General features: G+C 43.6%; 1 protein-coding gene across 15 annotated transcripts in view; it reads right to left on the reverse strand.

Annotated features, from left to right (window-relative positions):
* Positions 1-21521, reverse strand: part of DLG2 (discs large MAGUK scaffold protein 2) — a 1429269-nt gene that overhangs the window by 1406106 nt on the left and 1642 nt on the right. For all 15 annotated transcript variants that reach the window (XR_008318273.1, XR_008318272.1, XM_053304274.1 and 12 more), the window contains exon 2: positions 17076-18090. Coding sequence is in view for 13 of the 15 variants with exons in the window: in XM_053304274.1 (XP_053160249.1) it covers positions 17076-17094 (19 nt within the window). In the remaining 2 variants the exon portion in view is untranslated. The remainder of the gene's footprint in view (positions 1-17075; positions 18091-21521) is intronic.

Raw genomic sequence — 21521 nt, forward strand, 5'->3', positions numbered from 1 at the left:
CTTTTGCCGCCCTTTTACCTTAAACAAAAACGGTTTGCCTTTATTATTTTTACTCTTATATTTATTTATTTATTTATTTATTTATTTATTTATTTACATGGTCAGACAGGTGTTATTGACTGGTTTGTTTTATCCAGACATCAAGTCCTTCCCAAGGATCTGGGATGGCTGAATTTAATTAATTAATATTATTATTATTATTATTATTATTATTATTATTGATAAACGGGGGGACTTTCTCCTTGCCCACTCCACCCTTGCTGCAGCCACCGCTGCCCACAGAGCAGGGCGGCAAAATTTGAGGAAGGGTAAAATTTGCTGCTCCTCTAATTTTGCCACCACAGGCAAATGCCTACTCTGCCTTTCCGTTAATGCACCACTGGTCCCAAGTTCCGCCCTGAGAATCTTCAGGGGGAAAGGGTATAATGGCTGGAAGAGACACCTGCCTGAGATTCTAGAGGGCCAATTGGAGTAGACCAAGGGTTCTCAACCTTGGGTCCCCGGATGTTGTCAGACTACATCTCCCATCCTCCTCAACCACAATGGTTGGAAGAATGGATGATGGGCATTGTAGTCTAACAACGTCTGGAGCTTTAAAGTTGAGAACCCTGAAATAGACAATATTCATTGCAATGACAGACTAGATACCCCAAAACATATGATTTAAGAAAAAGAATATGTATTGCATGTTAAAAGGAACTGGCTCCGATGTTACCACCTGGGGGGTCTGTAAAGTGTAGGAAGAGAGAACTGTTTAGAATCTACACTCTCAAAAAGGTCAGGACAAAATGGTGCCCCCACCCTAAGCTCCATTATAGTCAGGTGATCTAGAAAGATAAGAACAGCCCTGCTGCATGAGGCCCAAGGCCTATCTAGTCCAGCATCCTGTTTCCCACTGTGGCCCACCAGATGCTTCTGAGAAGCCCACAGGCAAGAGTTGAGGGCATGCCCTCTCTCCTGCTGTTGCTCCCCTGCAACTGGTTTTTAGAGGGATCTTGCACACCCACCAGACTAGTAGCCATTGATAGACCTGTCCTCCATGAATTTATCTAAACCCTTCTTAAAGCCATCCAGGCTGTTGGCTGTCACCACATCTTGTGGCACTACAGTGGCAGAGAATTCCATCGATTAATTATGTGCCGTGTGAATAAGTACTTCCTTTTGTTGGTCCCAAATTTCCTGGCCATCAGCTCCATGGGATGATCCCTAGTTCTAGTGTTGTGAGAGGGGAAGAAAAATGTATCTCTCTCTACTCCATGCAAAATTTCATACACCTCTATCATGTCTCCCCATAGCCGCCTCTTTTCCAAACCAAAAAATCCCAAATGCTGTAGCCTTGCCTCATAAGGAAGGTGCTCCAGGCCCCTGATCATCTTGGTTGCCCTCTTCTGCACCTTTTCCAGTTCTACAATGTCCTTCTTAAGAGATGGTGACCAGATACCACAGTCTGTGGCAGGGCTTCGCCAACTTGGGTCCCCAGATGTTGTCCTACAGTTCTCATCATCCTCTTTGGCCATTTTGGAGGGAGGCAATGGGAATTGTAGTCCTACAACATCTGGGGACCCAAGTTGGAGAAACCCTGGTCTATGGTATCAAGAGTCATTAAGAGGTCCAGCAGAACCAACATGGATGCACTCTCTATGTCCAGTTCCCAGCAGAGATTGTCCACTAAGGCTGTCTTGCTTCATGTACATCCCCAGTGGATGCAGGGCAGCATCTGGGATTTTTAGACCTTAGTATTGGTTAGCTGACAGAATATGATTTTATTGTCTAGTAGAATAGGGATGGCTAAACTGAGGCTCCTCAGCTGTTGCTGGACTACAACTCCCATCATCCCCAGCGACAATAAAGTACAGCAGGGGGTGGTGGAGGTTGTAGTCCAGCAACAACTGGAGAGCCTCAAGCTGGTCACCCCTGTGACAGAATATTGGCTGGTTAGTAAACCTAAAGCTAATACCATGAACTAAAGCCATGATCCTTAAGCCACAATAGATTTCAGTAGTGATTTTCTGGTGTAAACAGCTCAAGGACTGAGGACAATGTTTTTCTCTCCCCTTCCCCTCCTCCCCTTATTCTTGCTCCAGCTGCCTCTAGATGCTGTTTAGAACTGGACTCAACAGGCATGATCTAATCTGCTATCTGACCCCTGGAACACAATTTAGCTTTTATGTTTAAATCAAAACCTCATTTCCTCCTCCTTCCTCACTGACTAAGCTCCTGGGGTTCTATTGTCATTCACAAAGAAGTCTGTCATTGTCTATTGTCACACATTTTATTTTCCTTTTTAAAAAATTTAAATTGTAACTGCATTTCCACAATACAAATAAAAAGAAGTACAAACTGAAGATTAAAATAAATCTAAAACAATAGCAAAAACCCAACATAATCCTATTATGGCTACCACATTTAACCGATTAATCCATTTGATTAACTAAATATCTTTTGATTGACTAAAAGATGCCACCAATTAGTTGGGTGACACTTAAAAAAAAAGAGAACTATTTTCAATAAATACCATGGCTACTTTCTCAAAAGAGGTATTCTCTGTTCTCTTTCATAGAAGATAAAGAATATCTCAGTAGTAAATAAATTGGCATGCCTGAGGAAGCCATTGAGTCACACACAATTAAGCATCACCAAAAACCAAAGTATGTGTTGTTTTTTCTTCACAGTTGCTTTCAAATCATATGGAACTCTATGCAAACTCAAAATGTATTTGATTAAGCAACTAAGATTTATTTAAATGGGAAAACAGTCCTAAATCAAACACATTATTTAAAGACAAAAGACAATATTTCACTGGAAAACATAGGTGTTGCTGATATCAGCTCAAGAAAAAACAAGAAATGTTTTCACTTTTCAGATGAAATTATATCAATTAGCTGGGCTGCTCTGCGCCTCTAGTTCACCGCCATCACCGTCCCCCCCTCCCACTGCCACCATCGTTTTCTTCCCACCTGCCCTCTTCCCCCCGCCCACCCACTTCTGTCCACCCGCCACTGCTGGTTTTTCCGCCGGCCGGCTGGCTCGCTCCCACCGCCACCATTTTCTTCCCTCCTGCCCGTCCCCATAGCTATCCAGCAACTGCTCACGAACTCTCGCAAGAGCTGCCACACATGGGATTAGCAACAAGTACGCCTAAGAGAGAGAGAGAGAGAGAAAGAGAGATGGATGGGTGAGTGGTTTTATGGGCCTTCTTCTGAAGTCTTACTTGTTCAGATTTTGGGATGGGGGAGGGGGAAAGGAGTAACCAGGATATTGTTTGGTGGTGGGAGGATTTAACAGTGACAAAGGCCCAGCCAACAATTGGCTATAATTCAACTCAAATTGCTACAGAATTAAGTATTTTTAAAAGTCTATTCAAAGAGTCATTGAGGTCATTCACACAATCAAAAATTGTGTTCTCCCTAGGTTTGGAAGCTGCGTGTACTCCCAATTTTCGGTGTGTAGACGCCAAGTAGGAGGAAAACCTGGGTAGAAGTGACTGTGCTCCCACACACTGTCACTTCTACCCAGGTTTTCCTCCTACTTTGTTTCCACACACCGAAAATTGAGAGCACACGCAGCTCCCAAACCCGGGTAGAGCACAATTTTTGTGTGAATGAGGTCATTGTGATTGTTTTAAATATTCCCAATAACTATAGGAATGTTATACACATTGGAAAAATCACTTGTTTTTAAGGCAGATGGACGTGTGCCATTGGCATGCATACCTAAGCATGTGCAATTTTCTAATTACTATAGCATCACAATCCCTCCCCGCAGAACCCATTTCCCTCAAAAGGCATGCCCAGAGTCTACTCCATCACAGAAGTGCTTCAGAGGTGGACCTTTCAGGAGGCGAGATGGGGCGGTCGCCTCAGACAGCAGATTATTGGGTGCCTGGAGGCAGCAAAATGCCCCCACCATTGCCATTGGAGCAGCTCTTTCCTGACCTTTGCAAGCTTTGAAAAGAGCACCTCTCCTTAGGGATGTGCATGAACCTGTTCGGAAGCCCTTTTATGGGCCTCCAAACAGGTTTGAACACCGGGCGGTTCAAAGTGTTCAACGGCGGGGGGCATAACCTTAAGGGCAGGGGAGGGTGCACTTTCAACTTCCCCCACCCGCCACAGCATTTCCCCTGCCGGTGCTCACTGAAAAACCGGTCTGGCGGGGCAGCAGTGTACCTCCCTGCTGCCCCGTCTGTTCCTCAGACTAGAAGTGACAGGAAGTCACATGCATACATCAGGCATGTGCATGCGCACATCACACTCTCCCACGCACATAATGTGCACACACATGCCAATGTGCACACGCTACTTCCGGTCACTTCTAGTCTGAGGAGTGGACGGGTCAGCAGGGAGACACATTGCTGCCCTGCTGGACAGGATTTTCAGCGAGCACTGGTGGGGGAAACGCGGCAGCAGGGTGGGGTAAGTGCACCCCCGCCCTTAAAATTACCCCCCTGCCGGCGAACCGGCCCCCGCCGGTTCTGAGCACATCCCTACCTCTCCTCACATTCCTTGAAAAGCTTGCAAGAAGCACAAGCAAAGAAGAGGCGGTGGCTAACAACCTTCTCTATTCCCCTCCACTTTCAAAGCTTGCAAGAGTCCATTCTGAAAGGGAGCTGGCCCCCACCAGGGGCGTGGGTCAAGGTAGCATTTGGTGTCTCTGCCCAGACAGTGCAATACCTTTCACCACCCCTGAAGCACTGTGACTGTGGACAGGAGAGGAGAGCTGGTCTTGTGGTAGCAAGCATGACTTGTCCCCTTAGCTAAGCAGGGCCTACCCTGGTTGCATATGAAAGGGAGACTTGAAGTGTAAGCACTGCAAGATATTCCCCTCAGGGGATGGAGCCACTCTGGGAGGAGCAGAAGGTTTCAAAGTTCCCTCCCTGGCATCTCCAAGATAGGGAAGAGAGAGAGTCCTGCCTGCAACCTTGGAGAACTTGCTGCCAGTCTGTGAAGACAATACTGAGCCAGATAGACCAATGGTCTGATTCAGTTATGGCAGCTTCCTATGTTCCTATGAAACACCTCCCTTGTAGTACCCTAACGCAAGGCAAAAGGCTAGTTCCAACATCACACAGAACCACACCTAATCCCACAGTACATCCCCAAGCTTCAGGAGCACACAGTCCCTCCTCCCCTGACCACACATGCTTCCCAGGAACCCAACTTCTTCTTTCGGGTTAGAAAGCAACCAAGATCATTCTGATGTCTCAGCTGATCAATCTTGGTTTATTCTAGCCAGCTTCCTTAAAGCCGACTTGGATCTGACACCCACTTTGAACTTTGGTTGGAAGTCTTAGTTTATTTTCAGGAAGTTGGTTAGAATAAACCAAGACCAGCTATTTTGGACATCACAACCAATCTTGGCTTGTTTTTTTAACTGCAATTGGAAATTGAATTCTTCTAAGTCTCATGTGGGCAGTGGAGGGAGAAGTAAGATAAAGTGTGCTGTCAAGTCAATTTAGACTCCTGGCGCCCACAGAGCCCTGTGGTTTTCTTTGGTAGAATACAGGAGGGGGTTAGCATTGCCTCCTCCTGCGCAATACAAGATGATGCCTTTCAGCATCTTCCTATATTGCTGCTGCCCGATATAGTACCAGCGGGGATTCGAACCAGTAACCTTCTGCTTGTTAGTCAAGCATTTCTATGCAAGTACATTGTTAATAGCCAAGTTTTAACCGTGGTTCCACATGATGTCTGAAATAGCCCAAATGGAATTTGGAACAAAGACTCACCAGCTTAAAACAGAGGGATGGTTATATGGCAAAAAGCAGTTCCTGCATGCTTGCTCGTCCTAGAGTGTAAATTCTTTACAGGTATTTATATACAGGTAATTTGTATTTGTAAATACAGATATACAGGTATTTAGAGCTAATCCTAATCTGTTTTAGGATCAGGGGAACATAAGGACAGCCCTGCTGGATCAGGCCCAAGGCCCATCTAGTCCAGCACCCTGTTTCACACAGTGGCCCACCAGATTCCCACCAGATGCTGTGGGAAACCCACAGGCAGGAGAACAGGTTCGGAAATGTCCATCCCAAACTGGGCTGTGTAGGTTTGGGTTTGGACTCTACTGACCCAAAATTTGTACAGGCCTAGTAACTGACATAAATCTTGGTTTTACACTGGCACATTATCAGAAGTTAAATGACTTGTAAAGTAGTGTCCTACAAAGATGGACAAGTACCTAAAAGTAGTTTGAACTACTAGTTAATTACATTTTAGGAAAAGTAATTGAAACTACTTTTGTAATTACTCTGAAGTAATTAAGTAGTTTCAACTGCTGTTTTAGAACTATAAGCACTTTTATAACCTCTCCTGACCCCAGGTTGAAAATTAAAACTGTAAACAATGTGAAAGTGGTCAAACAAAGCAGATTACTGGAATCTAGATATTTGTTATACTCGACCTCTGCTGACTCTCCTTCAGTTAATTCATCTCAAGAATATTTTCATCCTTTCAGTGAGCAAGCAAACCACAGGATGAAGTGAGGTGATATTTTGAGAGATGGAGCTGTAGTTTATGAGAGTCAGCAGTCAACGGTAAAATTAGGCTCCATTTCTTTTATCTTGGGATAAATAATCACATAGTACAGTAGCAATTAATAGTTTGATCTGCAGCAATTAACAGATCTAAGTCCCAGTCATGAAAAGCTTCAGCTGCTACGTCTTGCAGATCAAACTTCTGTTAAAGGCACTGGAGACAGTCAGGCTGCGTGTTTTTTTCTGATCAGCTGCCAACACTATCAATACAAGATGCACATTTACTTATTGGTGTTAGAGCTTTTGAGAACTCTTTATCTTCAGTGGGGAGAATGGATAAATAGCTCTTTCCTAGCTATTTGTAGCGCACAGCTGGTTATAAATTCATCTATTCTTAGGACTTAAAAATATTTGCATTTGTAATCAATTGTGCTGGCTCGCTCGCTCAGAAAGGGCTTCCTTTTCATTTGGCTTGATTAAAGGTTTTCGGTATTCAATCACTTGGCTGCAAATCAAGCCTGGAAAAATCACACAGCTGCATTATGTTTAAAGACCAGAAACTCCTGGAACTAACGGATTTAAAAAACCTCAAAATGCCTAGGAAATGCCCCCCTATAACCCAAGGGTACAGGGGGCTTGCTAGTGGTCTGGGGGCAGGCTGTCACTGGTGACCCCCCTGCATGTACATACAAGGCCTCACCCATTACGTCCACATCAGCATGCCAACATAGGGATGTAGCTAGCATTGGGATTGGGGGGGGGGTTGTGTGGTCCCTCTCCTGCTCCTTCCCAGCAGGTACACAGGAACTGCCTTATACAAGTCAGAGCATCTAGCTCAGGCCTGCTCAGCTTCAGCTCTCCTGCAGATGTTGGCCTACAACTTCCATAATCCTTGCTATTGGATTATATGTCTGGGGATTATGTCTTGGAGATGTCAGGGAGGGAACTGGGAACTTTCTGCATGCAAGTATGTAGGTGCTCTTCCCAGAGCAGCCCTATCCCTTTAGGGGAATACCTTACACTGCTTACATGTAGTCTCCCATTCAAATGCAAACAAATGCTGCTTAGCTAGGGGACAAGTCATGCTTGCTACCACAAGACCAGTTATCCTCTCATTTCATATCCTCTCATTTCATTCAAGCGCTGTCAGGGTGCTTTCTTTCTCTCCCTTGTGCTGAGAAAGAGAAAGAAAGCACAGTCTGTGCTTGAATGAAACGCCAGCTGGGAGGGAGCTGGGGAGGGGTCACACCTTGCTCTCCCAGCCGGCAAGTGCTTCATTCACCAGCTGGGTGCAAGAGAAGGACAAGAGGGTGCCTTGGGGAGGGGGGGGTGTCATAGCAGCCCCCAACTCTGGTGGCCCAGGGACATTCGTCCCTCCTTGTCCAATGGTGGACCCCCCACTGCTGTTGCCCCAGGCCAACTCAACCCCCATTCCCACTCATTCAAACTCACTAATATACCTTGCTATATCCCACCAGGCCATGTGGGTAAATTAGATTCTGCTTTGTCAGAACGGCATGATCTTGAAGCATGACTGGCTGACCTGCAGATTAAAAGCACTGATGCATGGATGTTGCGCCAGTACAAGGCTGTCAGGCTAGCTAGTCGCACTGTGTCTGGAGCTTGCGTTCCAGCCTAGTGTTGCGCTACCACAAGCACATTTATGCTTGTGCAGTAGGCGTACAACCTATGACACACCTCCTGTTTTAAGGGGGAGTTTTAAGGGCAATGGTCCATTTTGAAAATCCCACAACTTTGCGCAGTTAGTTACACAATCTTCTTGTGCTAGCACAACTTTCTGGTACAAGCGCAGCATTAGTCTGGATGCCAGCAGTCACCCTTTAGAATGCTGAGAATAATTCAGCACCATCTTTTTAAATCTTTTTAAAACTTCTGGTAGCTGAGGCACGTGTGTGTGTATATGTGTGTGTGTGTGTATGTGTGTGTATGTATATGTGTGTGTGTGTGTGTGTGTGTGTGTGTATTCTATGTATAAAAATCAGAGGTACACCTTTACACATGAAAAACAGTCCTCTCCTACTCTGGGCAAGTGCCCGTAGTTGGAAGTAGGCAAGTTTAGGACAGTCACATGCAGAGATGCAACAGGCAGCCTCCCAAAGTGTTGATTGTTCTCAGAGTATTGTCCACTGTAGGACTAAGAGCAGCTTCAGAAGTTGTTTTAAATCAGGAAAGTGTGGGGGGGGGAGGTTACGCCCCCCCCATTCCCCAGCACTGCTGCTCCAATCAAGTTTGAATTTACCACCCCTCCAGCTGCATTAAAGTAAACATAGAAGTGTCAGATCTGATGAGGATTTCCCAGTGTGGTTGGCCCTTTTGAAACCAAGGGCCCTTACAGATGGCAAAAAGATGTGGGAAGTTTTCACACAAATTCTAACCACAAGATTATTCACCCTCCGCACACTCCCACAGGCTTCCATCCTACTTCCTAGCACAATCTTGCAATTTGGTGATACTATGTTCAGATGCAGAGCAGGGTTCTTGTGTAGTTTTCACAGTTTCACCTGCTGGCCAGCCCTTTCCCCCCTGTTCTTCAGAAAAGTGGTAATGAGCACTTGTTGGGATGGAAAGCAAGAGCTGACCAGCAGGTGGCACTGTGGAAATTGCACAAGTACCCTGCTCTGCATCTAAGCACAACATTGCCAGATTGTGAGATTGTGCTAGGAAATAGGACAGAAGCCTGCGGAAGTGTATGGAAGGTATGCTTGTGCTTACTGTTTACATGAGAACTTCTCACATCCTGCGTCTTTTTACTATCTGGAAGGGTCTTTAATGAAAGTTGCCAGCTTTTTTCTTTTTAAACTGGGCTTCCTCTTGAGCATGACAATTTTAGTAGGCAACATTTCCCCCTTCACATTATCTCCATGACAGAAAAGTGATTCATTAGTTTTAAACTTCTGCATGTCAGGGTACTATTAAACAGCAACAGCAGGAGACAGGGTGTGCCCTCAACTCCTGCCTGTGGCTTCCAGGAGCATCTGGTGGGCCACTATGTGAAACAGGATGCTGGAGTAGATGGGCCTTGGGCCTGATCCAGCAGGGCTGTTCTTATGTTAACAGTAGCTCTAAAAGAAAGTGGCAACGCAAAGCCAAGTGGAGGAGAAATACTAGACAGCTGAAGGAGCAATCAGCGACACACAAACTGTAACCCAGAACATAAAACAGCATTCAATCATTTTAATCAGATTATTTTCAATGCAAGCTAATGAATTGGAAATGCTGTCTGGGTTTCAGACTGAAGTGCAATCCAGCTTAAGCAGAGGGAAATGCAATGCATAACAAAGATGAGTTTAATATTGTGCTGAGGTTTACATAACTGCAAGTTTTCCACTTAGCAATTAGTTACATGCCCCATGCTCTGAGAGTGCACTTGTCATACAGTCTTAAAAGGAAGGCACATGCGTTGCATGCATAAGGTCCTGTGTTCTGTTCCTGGCGTTTCCTGTTCAATTGGTCCCAAGTAGCAGGGCTGGGAGGATCAGGGATAGCTAAATTGCAGCTGGGGATGACGGAAGCTGCAGTGGCCTCAGGTTGGCCACCTCTGCTCTAGATATCTGCTGTCACAGTTCAGGCAATGCTGAGCTAAACAGACCATCGATCTGTTTAGCTCGGCATAAGGCAGCATAGAAGGCAGACTCCTATAAATGGACAGAATCACTGGTTTTGAAGGCATTCAACAGATTGTTTTATTATGAATGCCAATATTTAAAACATCTCCAGCAGCTGTCTGTCTAACCATGAGACTGTCCTGTGAATGAAAAACCATACTTGGTGTATTGGTTAGAGTGCTGGACTAGGACTGGAGAGACCCGAGTTCGAATCCCCATTCAGCCATGTTACTTGCTAGGTGACTCTGGGCCAGTCAATTTTCTCTCAGCCTAACCTACTTCACACGGTTGTTGTGAGGAGAAATTTAAATATGCACTGCTCTGGGCTCCTTGGAGGAAGAGTGGGATATAAAATGTTAAATAAATAAATAAATGCCTCCCTAAGTAATATACACCATTGCCAATCTCTTCATACAAACAGGAATGTATTTTTCATATGGCCTTTCTGCTTGATCTGGGGTTTGGGGGTAGATTTTTGTGCCATAAACATCAGTTGTACATATCCCACATCTCTGCCCTCCAAACAGGGCTTCTGTTGTAGAGATACTGCATTTCCCCCATTCAAAGGCAAGATTTTATAGTTAAGAAAATACTATTCCTCTCCACCCTGTTCTGCGTCTGTACCCCTCTTCTGGACACAGGAAGTGGAATTTGCAGGAACTCTCCAGGGCTTTCTGAACTCCAGAATACATTAATGCAAGGGTCCTCATATCCAGATCCCCAGTTATTGTTGGACTACAACTCCCATTATCCCTAGCCACAATATCCAAAGGCCACTGTGGCTGAGGATGATGGGAGTTATAGTGCAACACCTAGGGGCCCCACATTGAGAATCCCTCCATTAGCAATCACTTTATGTGAACACATTACAAACTCACTGCAGGTTTTATACCACTTTCAGCAGTCATAACTATCCTCAAAGAATCCAGGCAATGGATGCTGAAAATTCTGTCTGAGATTCCTGCCCCTGCCCCCCACATCCCCAGTACTATAGTGATCAGGAGTGACGGAATGACCACTTCATACATTTACTTCTGCAGTCTTATTGACACTTATCCGGGAGTAAGTCCTATTGAAAACATTGAGACATACTTCCAAGTAAACATTCATTAGATTATGTTGTAGGTCTGTGGTGGAAGTATGCCCAACCACTTCTGCTCCCTCAGTTGCTACATCTTAGTGATACTGTAGTAATACTGCAGGGATAAACTGTGTGGTTTCATGCTACACTGGTCCAGCGTTGTCTAAGTGAGATCATTTTTTCTGTCTCAGCATGACAAAAGGCATCATTGTAGTTTAAGTGCTTTTAGTAATCCGATTATTCTGCAAACAATGAATCCCCGGTTTTCAGTATGGTTGCTCATAATCCTAATCACGATCCAGATATGAGTTATGTGACAATGGTATCCAACACAGCCTTCAAGAGGCTGGGACTTTAACATAATATTAAACATTTAAATGATCTGTAACATGCAATTTCTGCTAAAGATTCACTGTCTAGTTAAGTCTGTAAGGAGACCCAAAAGCCATTATCAGGGAAGCGATTATTCCTGGGGTATATTATGGAGGAAAATGCATATTATGAAGCCAAACTGCAGTCTTTCAAAGGGTTTAGGACCACCTGATGTTTCCCATCTGGCAGTCTTGTAAGACTAAAAAAGGAAAAATCTGACAAATCTGGGCAACATTTTGATTACTCATAAGCAAAGGGAAAGACATATTTAATCAAAAGAACTGTAATTTCAAAGAAAATAAATTAAAGCAAAACCCCACATGCATTCTGTTTTTTTGCTATAAACTTCCACATGGAACTGTTTCCCTACAGGCATTGTAAGATTCCCCACCCCACCCTACTTTGAACTTTCAAGCATTAAATGCTCCTCCATCTTCGAGCATTTTTAGAAGGTTGTCTTTGTTTACAAGTTGCAGAACTTTCCGTTTTGGCTGTCTACCTACTACAAACTCATTGAGCCAAATTTATATAATTAACAGAATCACATGGTAAAGCTTTTCCTGGACTGTAGGGATTGAGGCTGCAGGTGGGGGAATGGCATGTTTGAATACTACCGCTATGGGGGGACCCCACATTCTGGATATAGCAAGCACGTCAAAGAAAAGCACTCTGCCTTTCCAGGGAAGGCCCTGTGTCATGCTAGTGGTCTATGTGTAGGGAATTTGGGCCACGGTGGAATAGTCTACCTAGCATACAACCCCCCAGCTGCAACCTCAAATGGTACAGTTGAAGAAAGCTTTGATGTTTGATTCCTGTGGCCAAACTACACAAGGCAGCAGATCTGTGCCTTGAACTGCAAATCATCCGTCTCTTTGTAAAGCTGGTGTGAGGATACTGTTTAGAGCATGGATTCCCAACCTTGGGTCCCCAGATGTGGTTGGACTTCAACTCCCATAATCCCCAACCAAAGGCCATTGGGGCTGGGGATTATGGAAGCTGAAGTCCAGTAACATCTGGGGACCCAAGGTTGAGAATCCCCCATTTAGAGGGCCTGTATGACCCTGCCTGACTCCTACAACCCCTCCTAACTGTGGTAAGGGGCACCTTCTCTCTGAATTTGGCTCATTTCTATTTAGCAGGGTGAGAACAACAGTCCTTACTCAACCCAACACAGCACCTCTCCCAGTGGCTATTACTAGCATAGTGTTTCTTCCTTGTGTTTCTTTTTAGATTGCAAGCCCTTTTGGGACAAGAAACCATCTTCTCTTTTCATTTGCCATAGAAACAGCTTTGAGAACTTGTTTGGGGGTGGGGAGAGCATATAAATAATAATAGCTCCAGTACTACTGAGGCCCTTCTCCAATTTTTCCTGCAATCTGAAATGTGGTGGGTGGGCACAAGAAGGGGCCTTTTTAGTGGTGGTGGCCCAAATGTGAAATAGCTGCCCTAAAGGGATTCTCTTGACTCTATCACTGCCAGTGTTCCCTCTAACAGGGATCCCCAAGCAAAAGCCATTACCGCTGGGGATTCTGGGAGTTGTAGTCAGCAACATCTGGGAATCCCTGTTAGAGGACGTTTTCTCTTCCACAGAAAACTAGACACTGTTTCAGCTTACTCCACATGGTTTGCTTTTCCTAGGAGTCTGGGAGGTAATAAGAGGTCAGTGCATAAATTATTTCTCAGTGCCATTTCTAAACCTTGGGGTGTCTTACAACAGACCAGTCCTTGACATCAACTCCTGTACATTCTGTCACTTTCAAATGACATCATTTGATCATAAACACATACTCATGAAAAATATAACCCCTCCCAAACTTCTTGCATGCTTAGGTATAATGTGGAGTTATGGGCTATTATGGTAACTGTTCACTGTCAGAGCTGTCCCGAAGCAGCTGATTTTGCAAGACTGTGATGATTTTTTTTAAAGGAAGAAAACTGCAATTTGTTTATTGTATTTTAACCACATCTAATGGCACCATCCTTGTGGTTTGCTTTTATTTCTGGCGCTATGACTTATTCTGTTGATTAGGGCAAATATTACTCATTAAAACAGATTTCAGAAAAGAGATTCTCGTGCTGCTCTGCAAACTGTAAATGTAACACAATCCTTAATTAGCATCCTTATGATTTATTCTATTTAGAACATCTCTAAAAATTCAGAATCATGAAATATGACATCATTGTGAGATGAGTTGGTTTAACATGTGAACACAGCTATATTTAATATTGCTATTGCTTGAAGTGTCACCCTGTTGTTGCAAAGTTAGGAATAAAGTTTGGATCAGATTATAAAAAGGAAAAAGTAATTTACCTTCATGTTTCAACAAAAAACTGATTGGTTAGAACTATTGCCAATGAGCGAGCAGCATCCTAATTAATGCATGGGACAGCAACCACCTGCCCTATAGATGTATTAGGTTCAAAATTCCAATTATTATTTTTTTACAAAATTATTTGGGCAAAACATTATTCCATGTCAGAAAACTCTAGGAACTGGTTATTTCTGTCCAGAAAACTGAACTGTTGTTCAGAAAACTATTGGCCTGAATTTGCAAGCCACAAAAGTGCTGTAACCATGCAATGCATCACTGCACATCATCTCTTAATTCAGAGCGTACGTATACTCAGTACACACCCCAGATGCTCACTCAAGCAGGTTCCCCAATTCACTTTGGAAGGAGGCATGTGCCAAGCCTCTTCATCAAGAGGGCGTGGGGAAGCTCTTGCCTCCAGGGCTGCACATGATGCTGGATCAGGCTAGATTGCAAGAATATAAGAGCAGTCCTGCTGGATCAGACCTCTGGAGCCCCTGCACCAGCTTGGAAAGCATGCACAGAATACTGGGCAGTGTAGCCCTTCCCAATGCTTTCCCCACAGAGCTCTTAAGAGAGGGTTCCATCTCTCTTAAAGGGCCCTCCCAGCACTGAGAAAAGTGCAGTATTGTGCAGAGGTCAGCACAGTGGGAAATGGCTCTCATATTAAAGCCTTTTTTTGCCAAAGTGGCCCCCACTTGGAAGATAGTGAAGAACACTGACAGAGTTTCCATATAACCATCACGATCAATAGCTGTTGGTAGATTTATCCTCTGTACACTTGTCTAATCTTCTTTTCTATGCTATGCACCATGTCCTGCAAGAGTGAGTGCCTTACTTTAATGGTGCATTGTGTGGAGAAGTCCTTTTAGTTTGTCCTGAATCTACTGTCAATTTCACTGGGTTCTAGTTTTGAGATGGTAAATAATTACTCTCCATCCACCATCTCCATGTCCTCTATAGTTTTATAAACCTCTGTGGCTGCCTTAACCATCCCTTTTCTAAACTAAAAAGCCCCAAACACTTTAACTCATAGGGATCCAGATCATTTGGGTTACATTTTTCAATACCATTTCCAACTACACACAGTTATAGAAATCAGTCAGATACATACTAGCATAAATCTAGTTTCTGGAACAAGAATAAAAAATGTTAGCCTCATTCTGAACTCATCTTCTTGTTTTAGTTAAAGTTTTGGCAGCAGTTATGGTGGCATTTCACCAGATTTTTCAAGTTCCGCAGAGAATATATTATAGTGATTACACAGTAATCCTTAGGAAACAGCTACTCTGACAGCGAGTTAATTTCACTGGTTAAGAGAAACCATGTTCTGAAAGTATAATGTTGTATTATACTACCTCTGGCCTTTATGGTATTGGAGGAACACATCCATAATCATACCCCATGCTTTTTACAGGTGAACTATTAATGACACTGAACATATGAAGCTGCCTTTTACCACGTCAAAATGCCAATCCATCTGAGCTAGGATGGTCTATCCCAACTGGCAGCAGCTTTAAAAAGCATATACCTCACCTTTCTCCCTTAGGATTTATGGCAGCTTACAATGAATACTGGAGCAAATAAAACAAGACTCAGAGTCTAGAATCTCAGCTGGCTCTCCCACCCTGCCATCCTTAAACTAGAGATACCCGAGTTTGGACTTAGAATATTCTGCTTGCAAAGCATGTGCTTTACCACTGAGCTATGGCCTTTCACACAACTTTGCACAGCACTGATAATTCACCTAGTTTGGGATTTACTGGGGGGAGGAGGAACAGAGGCCACTGATGTTTAACCCTATCTGCTGCTAGCACCAGTGGCCTTTCCCCTTCTCCCTCCATAAGTTATGTCTATACTATAAAGATTACATTCCCTAATCAGTGGAATGTCATGTAAGGGTGTCACTATTAGGGCATCATCTGTGAAAAGCAGGGGTATTAATTACAGTAAACCATAGTATACATGTTCTTCTCGCACCTCCTGTGCTTCACTGGTCGCATCTATCCTTCCTGAAGAGTCTTTCTGCACAAGTGTCAGATCCCAAAGTTCTGACACACTCTATCGTGACCAAGAAACAGCACACAGAGCTATGCAAATAAGAGCATGATTCTTGGTGTCTGAGGTCAGCAGGGACACAGAGGAGCCTGTATCCTAGCGCCTACCCCATATAGGTCTTTAGAGCATCCTTTTATTTTCGAGCAAACAAATGGCTGGTTGTCACCCGTATCTATAAAGAAAAAGGAAAGCACTGAAAATGTTTTTTTCCATGAAGGCCTCCAACAATGGGGTAGCCCGGCCCTTAATACCAGGGATCCCACAAGGAGCTATATAGTCCCCAGAGGCAGAAGCTATTAAACAACCCCCAGCTGGAATACTTGCAATACACAATCCTTCCTGCTTTAACACCTGCTCATCTTAATGATGAAAGATATGTTGTACACACTTTTGTAGGGAACCTGTAAGTAAAACAGTGGAATAGGGAAATGTACAGCTGGCTTTTAAAAATTGCTGTTTAGCTACAGCTGCATAAGACTTCCAGCACTACTTCAGTGTCAGGTTTGTATAAAAGATCATTTAAAATCATGTTTTTATAAAGTTTTATTTAACATCAGCCTTTTCTTGGGGGCAGGGGGAACTCTGAACTATCATCTATTTGTTTTGTTGTCCAGATGTCAGCTATCAGATAACAGAAGTATTGTTACACACTCTAGAAATGTATTGCAGACAATGACAAGGGACAATACCAGAATATTTTCTCTTTTTTGTTATATCCTAACAATTTTGACAATTAAGAACTGGGTCTAATTATTTTTAAAATTAAATTTTAATATCAAGCTCTGAATCCACAACAGAGAAATCTTGTTTTTAAAAAAGTTTATTTTTGCTGGAATGATTGCATGTATCAAGTAATTGCAACTCTCTCTTTCCCCTCCCATTAGCACTAGAACAGCCAAAAAGATATCTGAGAAACAAAAATTTGAGATAAAAATATGACCTAGCAGCTTCTGAAACAACTGCAGTGGAAGTAAAAAATCCTTTTGCACACAAACAAAAAAAATGCATGAAATGTTTCTCCTTCACCTCTCCATGGAAAAACAAACAATTGCATTCTCCTATTCAAGTGCTTTTAATGTAAAATTGCATGTATGAGAAATCCAGTTTTATTTAAAAAGACAGACAAAAATGAGATAGGAAGCTTCATAGCCCACCTTTCTTCTTGACCGGCATTCTCGCTGTTATTTCTGGCACTGGATGCAAGCGCTTATTTACTGGTATCAACAGAGTCCCGCTGGGATTGCCTTTTGAGGTCAGAACTCTGCCATCCGATTCAAAACACTTACACAGTTCATCTTAGAAACAGAGCTCTACGTCTTCACTTTCCACAGAAGCGCTCACAGTCTCCTCCAGTTAAAAACTTCCAACACCACCCGCAAAAGAGTAAGGAAAAAAGTTTAGAATTTTTGCAAGACCAGTTGTCAAAAATCTGTAAAATATTTCCCAATCTATAAAAATATACAAGAGAAAACACCCATCAGCCTACAAAACTGTATAAGAATCCCTCGTGTGACAGCAAAGATTTTGTTTTAAGAAGTGAACGTAGGAAATACAATTAAGGCACAATCCAACTCTTGGCAGTTCTAATAATCCACTTCAACACATTCCAACACCATCGAAGCTCAGGACCAGTTTTCAAATAATCCAAATAAATTTCTGAGGAAGACAGAAGTGGTTCAAAGGGACTTTTGCTGAGATCACACGTGACTTTTGCCAGTTAGGTACTGCACTGGGTCCAGGCAAGGGTCTTCTGTGTATCAGGAAAAAAGCTGCCACTCGGTTACCCAAACCGCAGTCACTTTCGTTTTTATTTTCTCCACCCAGCCTTATGGCCTTTAATGTCCCTCTGATCCTCACTTGTATTAAGCCCAAGAGGATTGAAAGCAATCCCTCGACATGGAATTATTAAAGTGACAGTGCTGCTCAATGGGCAGGCTTGGAGCAGACTGTTGTGCAGTGGAGTCATTCACTTCTTGGCATTTCTCTCCTTGCTGAGCTGCAGCTGCCTAATGAAAGAAGAGCTGCACAAGTTCGAAGGGGAGCTTTCCCAAATGTTATGCAGAGAAGCTGGAATATTAAACAGAGCACAAAGCAGGCCTTGGAGTCCGTCCCGAGTTCCCCCAATTGCTGGTTGACCTCACCAGAGCCTCATGTTTTCCCCCTTTTTTTCTGCAGAAGAGAGAAAAATAGTGACAGAGCTTCTCACTCTACAATGCTGAAAATAAACGGAGTATAATTTAGTTGCTACGTTTCCCTGCATGCATGTAAAGCCCTGGTGTAAGTTACACATAATCCTGCATTGCATTTGTTTTCTTTAATGGGTGAAAGTGGCAGTTGGGAGCTCTTTCACCATTCTTGAATTGTTTCCAGGCAGACCTTCTCTTCCTTTTTACTTGCACTTAAAGAGCTAATATTTTGAAAGCTGTATTTATTTTTTACACAGGGCGGAAGGGTTGATTTAGAGGGCTGATGAAGAGCAAGTGAACTGGGGAAAAATATTTGTGTGAAGAATGGGGTTGTGGTGATATTTAAGGACAATGAAGAAGGAAAAGCATTAATGCAGATTGAAGTTTACGGGACATCCAAGCAATATAGTGATAAGCAAGGGAGAGAGAACAGCCCTGCTGGATCAGGCCCAAGGCCCATCTAGTCCAGCATCCTGTTTCTCACAGTGGGCCACCAGATGCCACTTGAAGCCACAGACAGGAGTTGAGGGCGTGCCCTCTCACCTGCCATTACTCCCCTGCAACTGGTACTCAGAGGCATCCTGCCTTTGAAGCTGGAGGTGGCCTACAGCCCTCCGACTAGTAGCCATTGATAGACCTCTCCTCCATGAAGTCATCCAAACCCCTCTTAAAGCCATCCAGGTTGTTGGCTGTCACCACATCCTGTGGCAGAGAGTTCCACAAGAGAGAAAGGTGGATTCTGAGGGAACAGAGGTAAGATACGACTGGTAGGGACAGGAAGAGATACTAAGGTTGGTGATGTGGGTTGGAATGCTTTCCATGGTTATATTTTTCTACTGAGATGTCACGATTTCTAAAAATACAACATAATTGTGCAACATGATGAGTGGATACCAATACAATATCCAGCAGACTGGACAGTTTAAACTGCAGTTAACTTTTCTCAGGCAATTATATCTAGGAAGCGTACAAGTTTCACTCACCTCACACCATCCTACTGATGTTTAAACTATAACATATGCATAATAATCCAAACCCCAAAATCAAAATTATGAATTTACCTGATGGGCTATGCAAGCCAAATCAAAACCAAAGCTACTAAAGTTCTACTTATTGTGTCTGACAACAAGTGAAACAAGAACAAGAACAGGCCTTGAAAAATTTTGTCTGGCTCTAGGAGCCAGCCCAAATATTTAGGAACCAGACTGTCCTCTGCTCCATGGAGGGGGAAACAAACTAACCACTCACCACCAGCAATGCCTTTCACTTGTTGGGGGCTGAGAAGGCAGACTTACTGCCTGGCTTGCTCCATCCTCCTCGGCACCTCCATCTGACTCAGGCAAGCAATGAGCCAATATGACAGGAGGAGGAGGGAGCAAGCAAAATAGGGATGGCTTGCTCCCTTCTCTTCCTGGAAGGTTTCACTGGGCACAGGCAGGAAATGGACAGACATGACCAGGAAGAGGGATATGCAACCTCCCCACCTCATGCTTGCTCACCTCTCCTCCTGGTTGCATCCATCCATTACCTGGCTCAGGCACCACACTTAAATTTCCAGGCTTCATGGTGAGCTGGAAATTATTGACCCTGAACTAGAACTATGATTAGCTTTGGTTTTGCTTCCAGCAAATACACAGAGCAGTGTCTAATTTCTTTTGTTGAGCTGGGGAGGCTGAAAGTGTTTATTGTATTTAAAATTTAAAAAAATTTCAATAAAATAATTTTCATATAAAGCTTTGCATTTGTTTGAATATTTAAACCACATAAGTCGTCCCCCCATCCCCCCCGCCGACCATTTTCTGAATTGGTCCAAAAATCAGTTCAAATACTTATGGCTATTTATATGGCTCATAAAATTAAACAGAATACTTTCGTGTTTTTGCTTATAAAGTACATACCAATAAACATGCCCAGTGAGATCACAGCATAAATGAGAAAGTAACTGTACTGTCAGAAGGCTAAGATGTGAGGTTCAGGAAGCAGCACAGGTGGTAACAGAGGGATGTGCAAGAGTGGAGGTAGCAGATGTTAAAACGTTATAGAGAGGGAGAGAAATTCATCTAGAGATGAAATAGGACCAATTTACGTGTATCAAGTGATACAGAAGCATTCATGGAATCACTGGGGTTTGGGGAGGGAAGCAAACAGCTAAGTAGAGGGATGAGGAAGTGAATCAGCAAGTAAGGTAGTAGGTTTATAACACTGTAAGGTCTAAGATCTGTGCAAAGTAGCATTGCGGGTATAATATTCGGACTGTACAGAATGGAGTTGGGAAGGAATATGAGAAAGTCAGATCAACACACTATACTCCGGGATAAAGGAGGATATTGGAAGATTGTGTGAAGGAGAGGTGGGTTTTTGAATGAGGGATGAAAGAGGATCAGATGTACAAATATAAAGGAGGCTGGAATGTTTGAGAAATAAGAGGGGCATGTGACAGGGCAGAAAAAAGGATCAACATGAAGCAGTACTGTGTGTCTGCAATGTGGGGTAAAAGATTATAACAAGGCCAGAAAGATGACAGAAGCAATGTAAAGGCTGCAAGGAAGAATCAAAGTTTTTGAGAAGGGATGTGTGAAGGGGAAAAGAGATATCAGAATTGAGGTTTTTTTTGGGGGTGGGGTGGGTAGCCAGTGATATACAGAGAATGAGGGTACTCCTGGACATCAAAGGTTTGCAGTGTGTGAAGTGGGGTTTAACTGCATACATACAAAAGGGACTGGGGAAGCATAGTGTAGGTGTCAGCAACTTGCAAGATCTGGCCCCTGGGACTGAAGACATGCCCTTTCTAAAAACAGTGGCTAACCCGCAGAATAGGGACATGGAAGTTGGGGTGGGATAAGAGGGTGTGGAGACGAGCTAGAAAGGTGGATTCAGATGCTCTTGTGACAGAGCAGGAGGAAGTTCACATAAAGGTATGGGGGAAGACCAATAACCAGACAGGCCCATGAGATGAAAACCAGCAAGGAAGGTAGAAGAGAGATACTGCAGCTGATGAAGGGCTAGCAGGCTGAGTGCACAAAGAGAGAGGGGTGTGTGTGTGTTATGCTGTATAGGTCAATGACCATGGGATGATGGTGGGGGAGACCAGAGGAGTGGACAGAAAGAAGATGCCAGTGCCTAGTAAAAGATTAAATGTAAGAGAGAGCACTCATGGGAGTCTATCAGTGAGACAGGCAGACATAAGGTGCTGCTGGGGCTAATGTGAAGGGTTAAACAAAGCAGATGAGTGACAATGAGAACTCAGAAGAAGATGGAAAGACAGGCAAAAAGAACAGACAAGTGGTGATTGTGGGTATGATGGAAGGTTCATGAGGGGTTCCAAACGGCAAGGCCAGCAAGGATGCTTACAGAGAAATGTGGGAGGAATCAATGACGTTGGCAAAAGTTCTAGAGTTGCTTGTAAAGAATAAA

Source organism: Hemicordylus capensis, chromosome 3 (genome assembly GCF_027244095.1).
Source record: "Hemicordylus capensis ecotype Gifberg chromosome 3, rHemCap1.1.pri, whole genome shotgun sequence".
Taxonomy (NCBI): Eukaryota; Metazoa; Chordata; class Lepidosauria; order Squamata; family Cordylidae; genus Hemicordylus; species Hemicordylus capensis.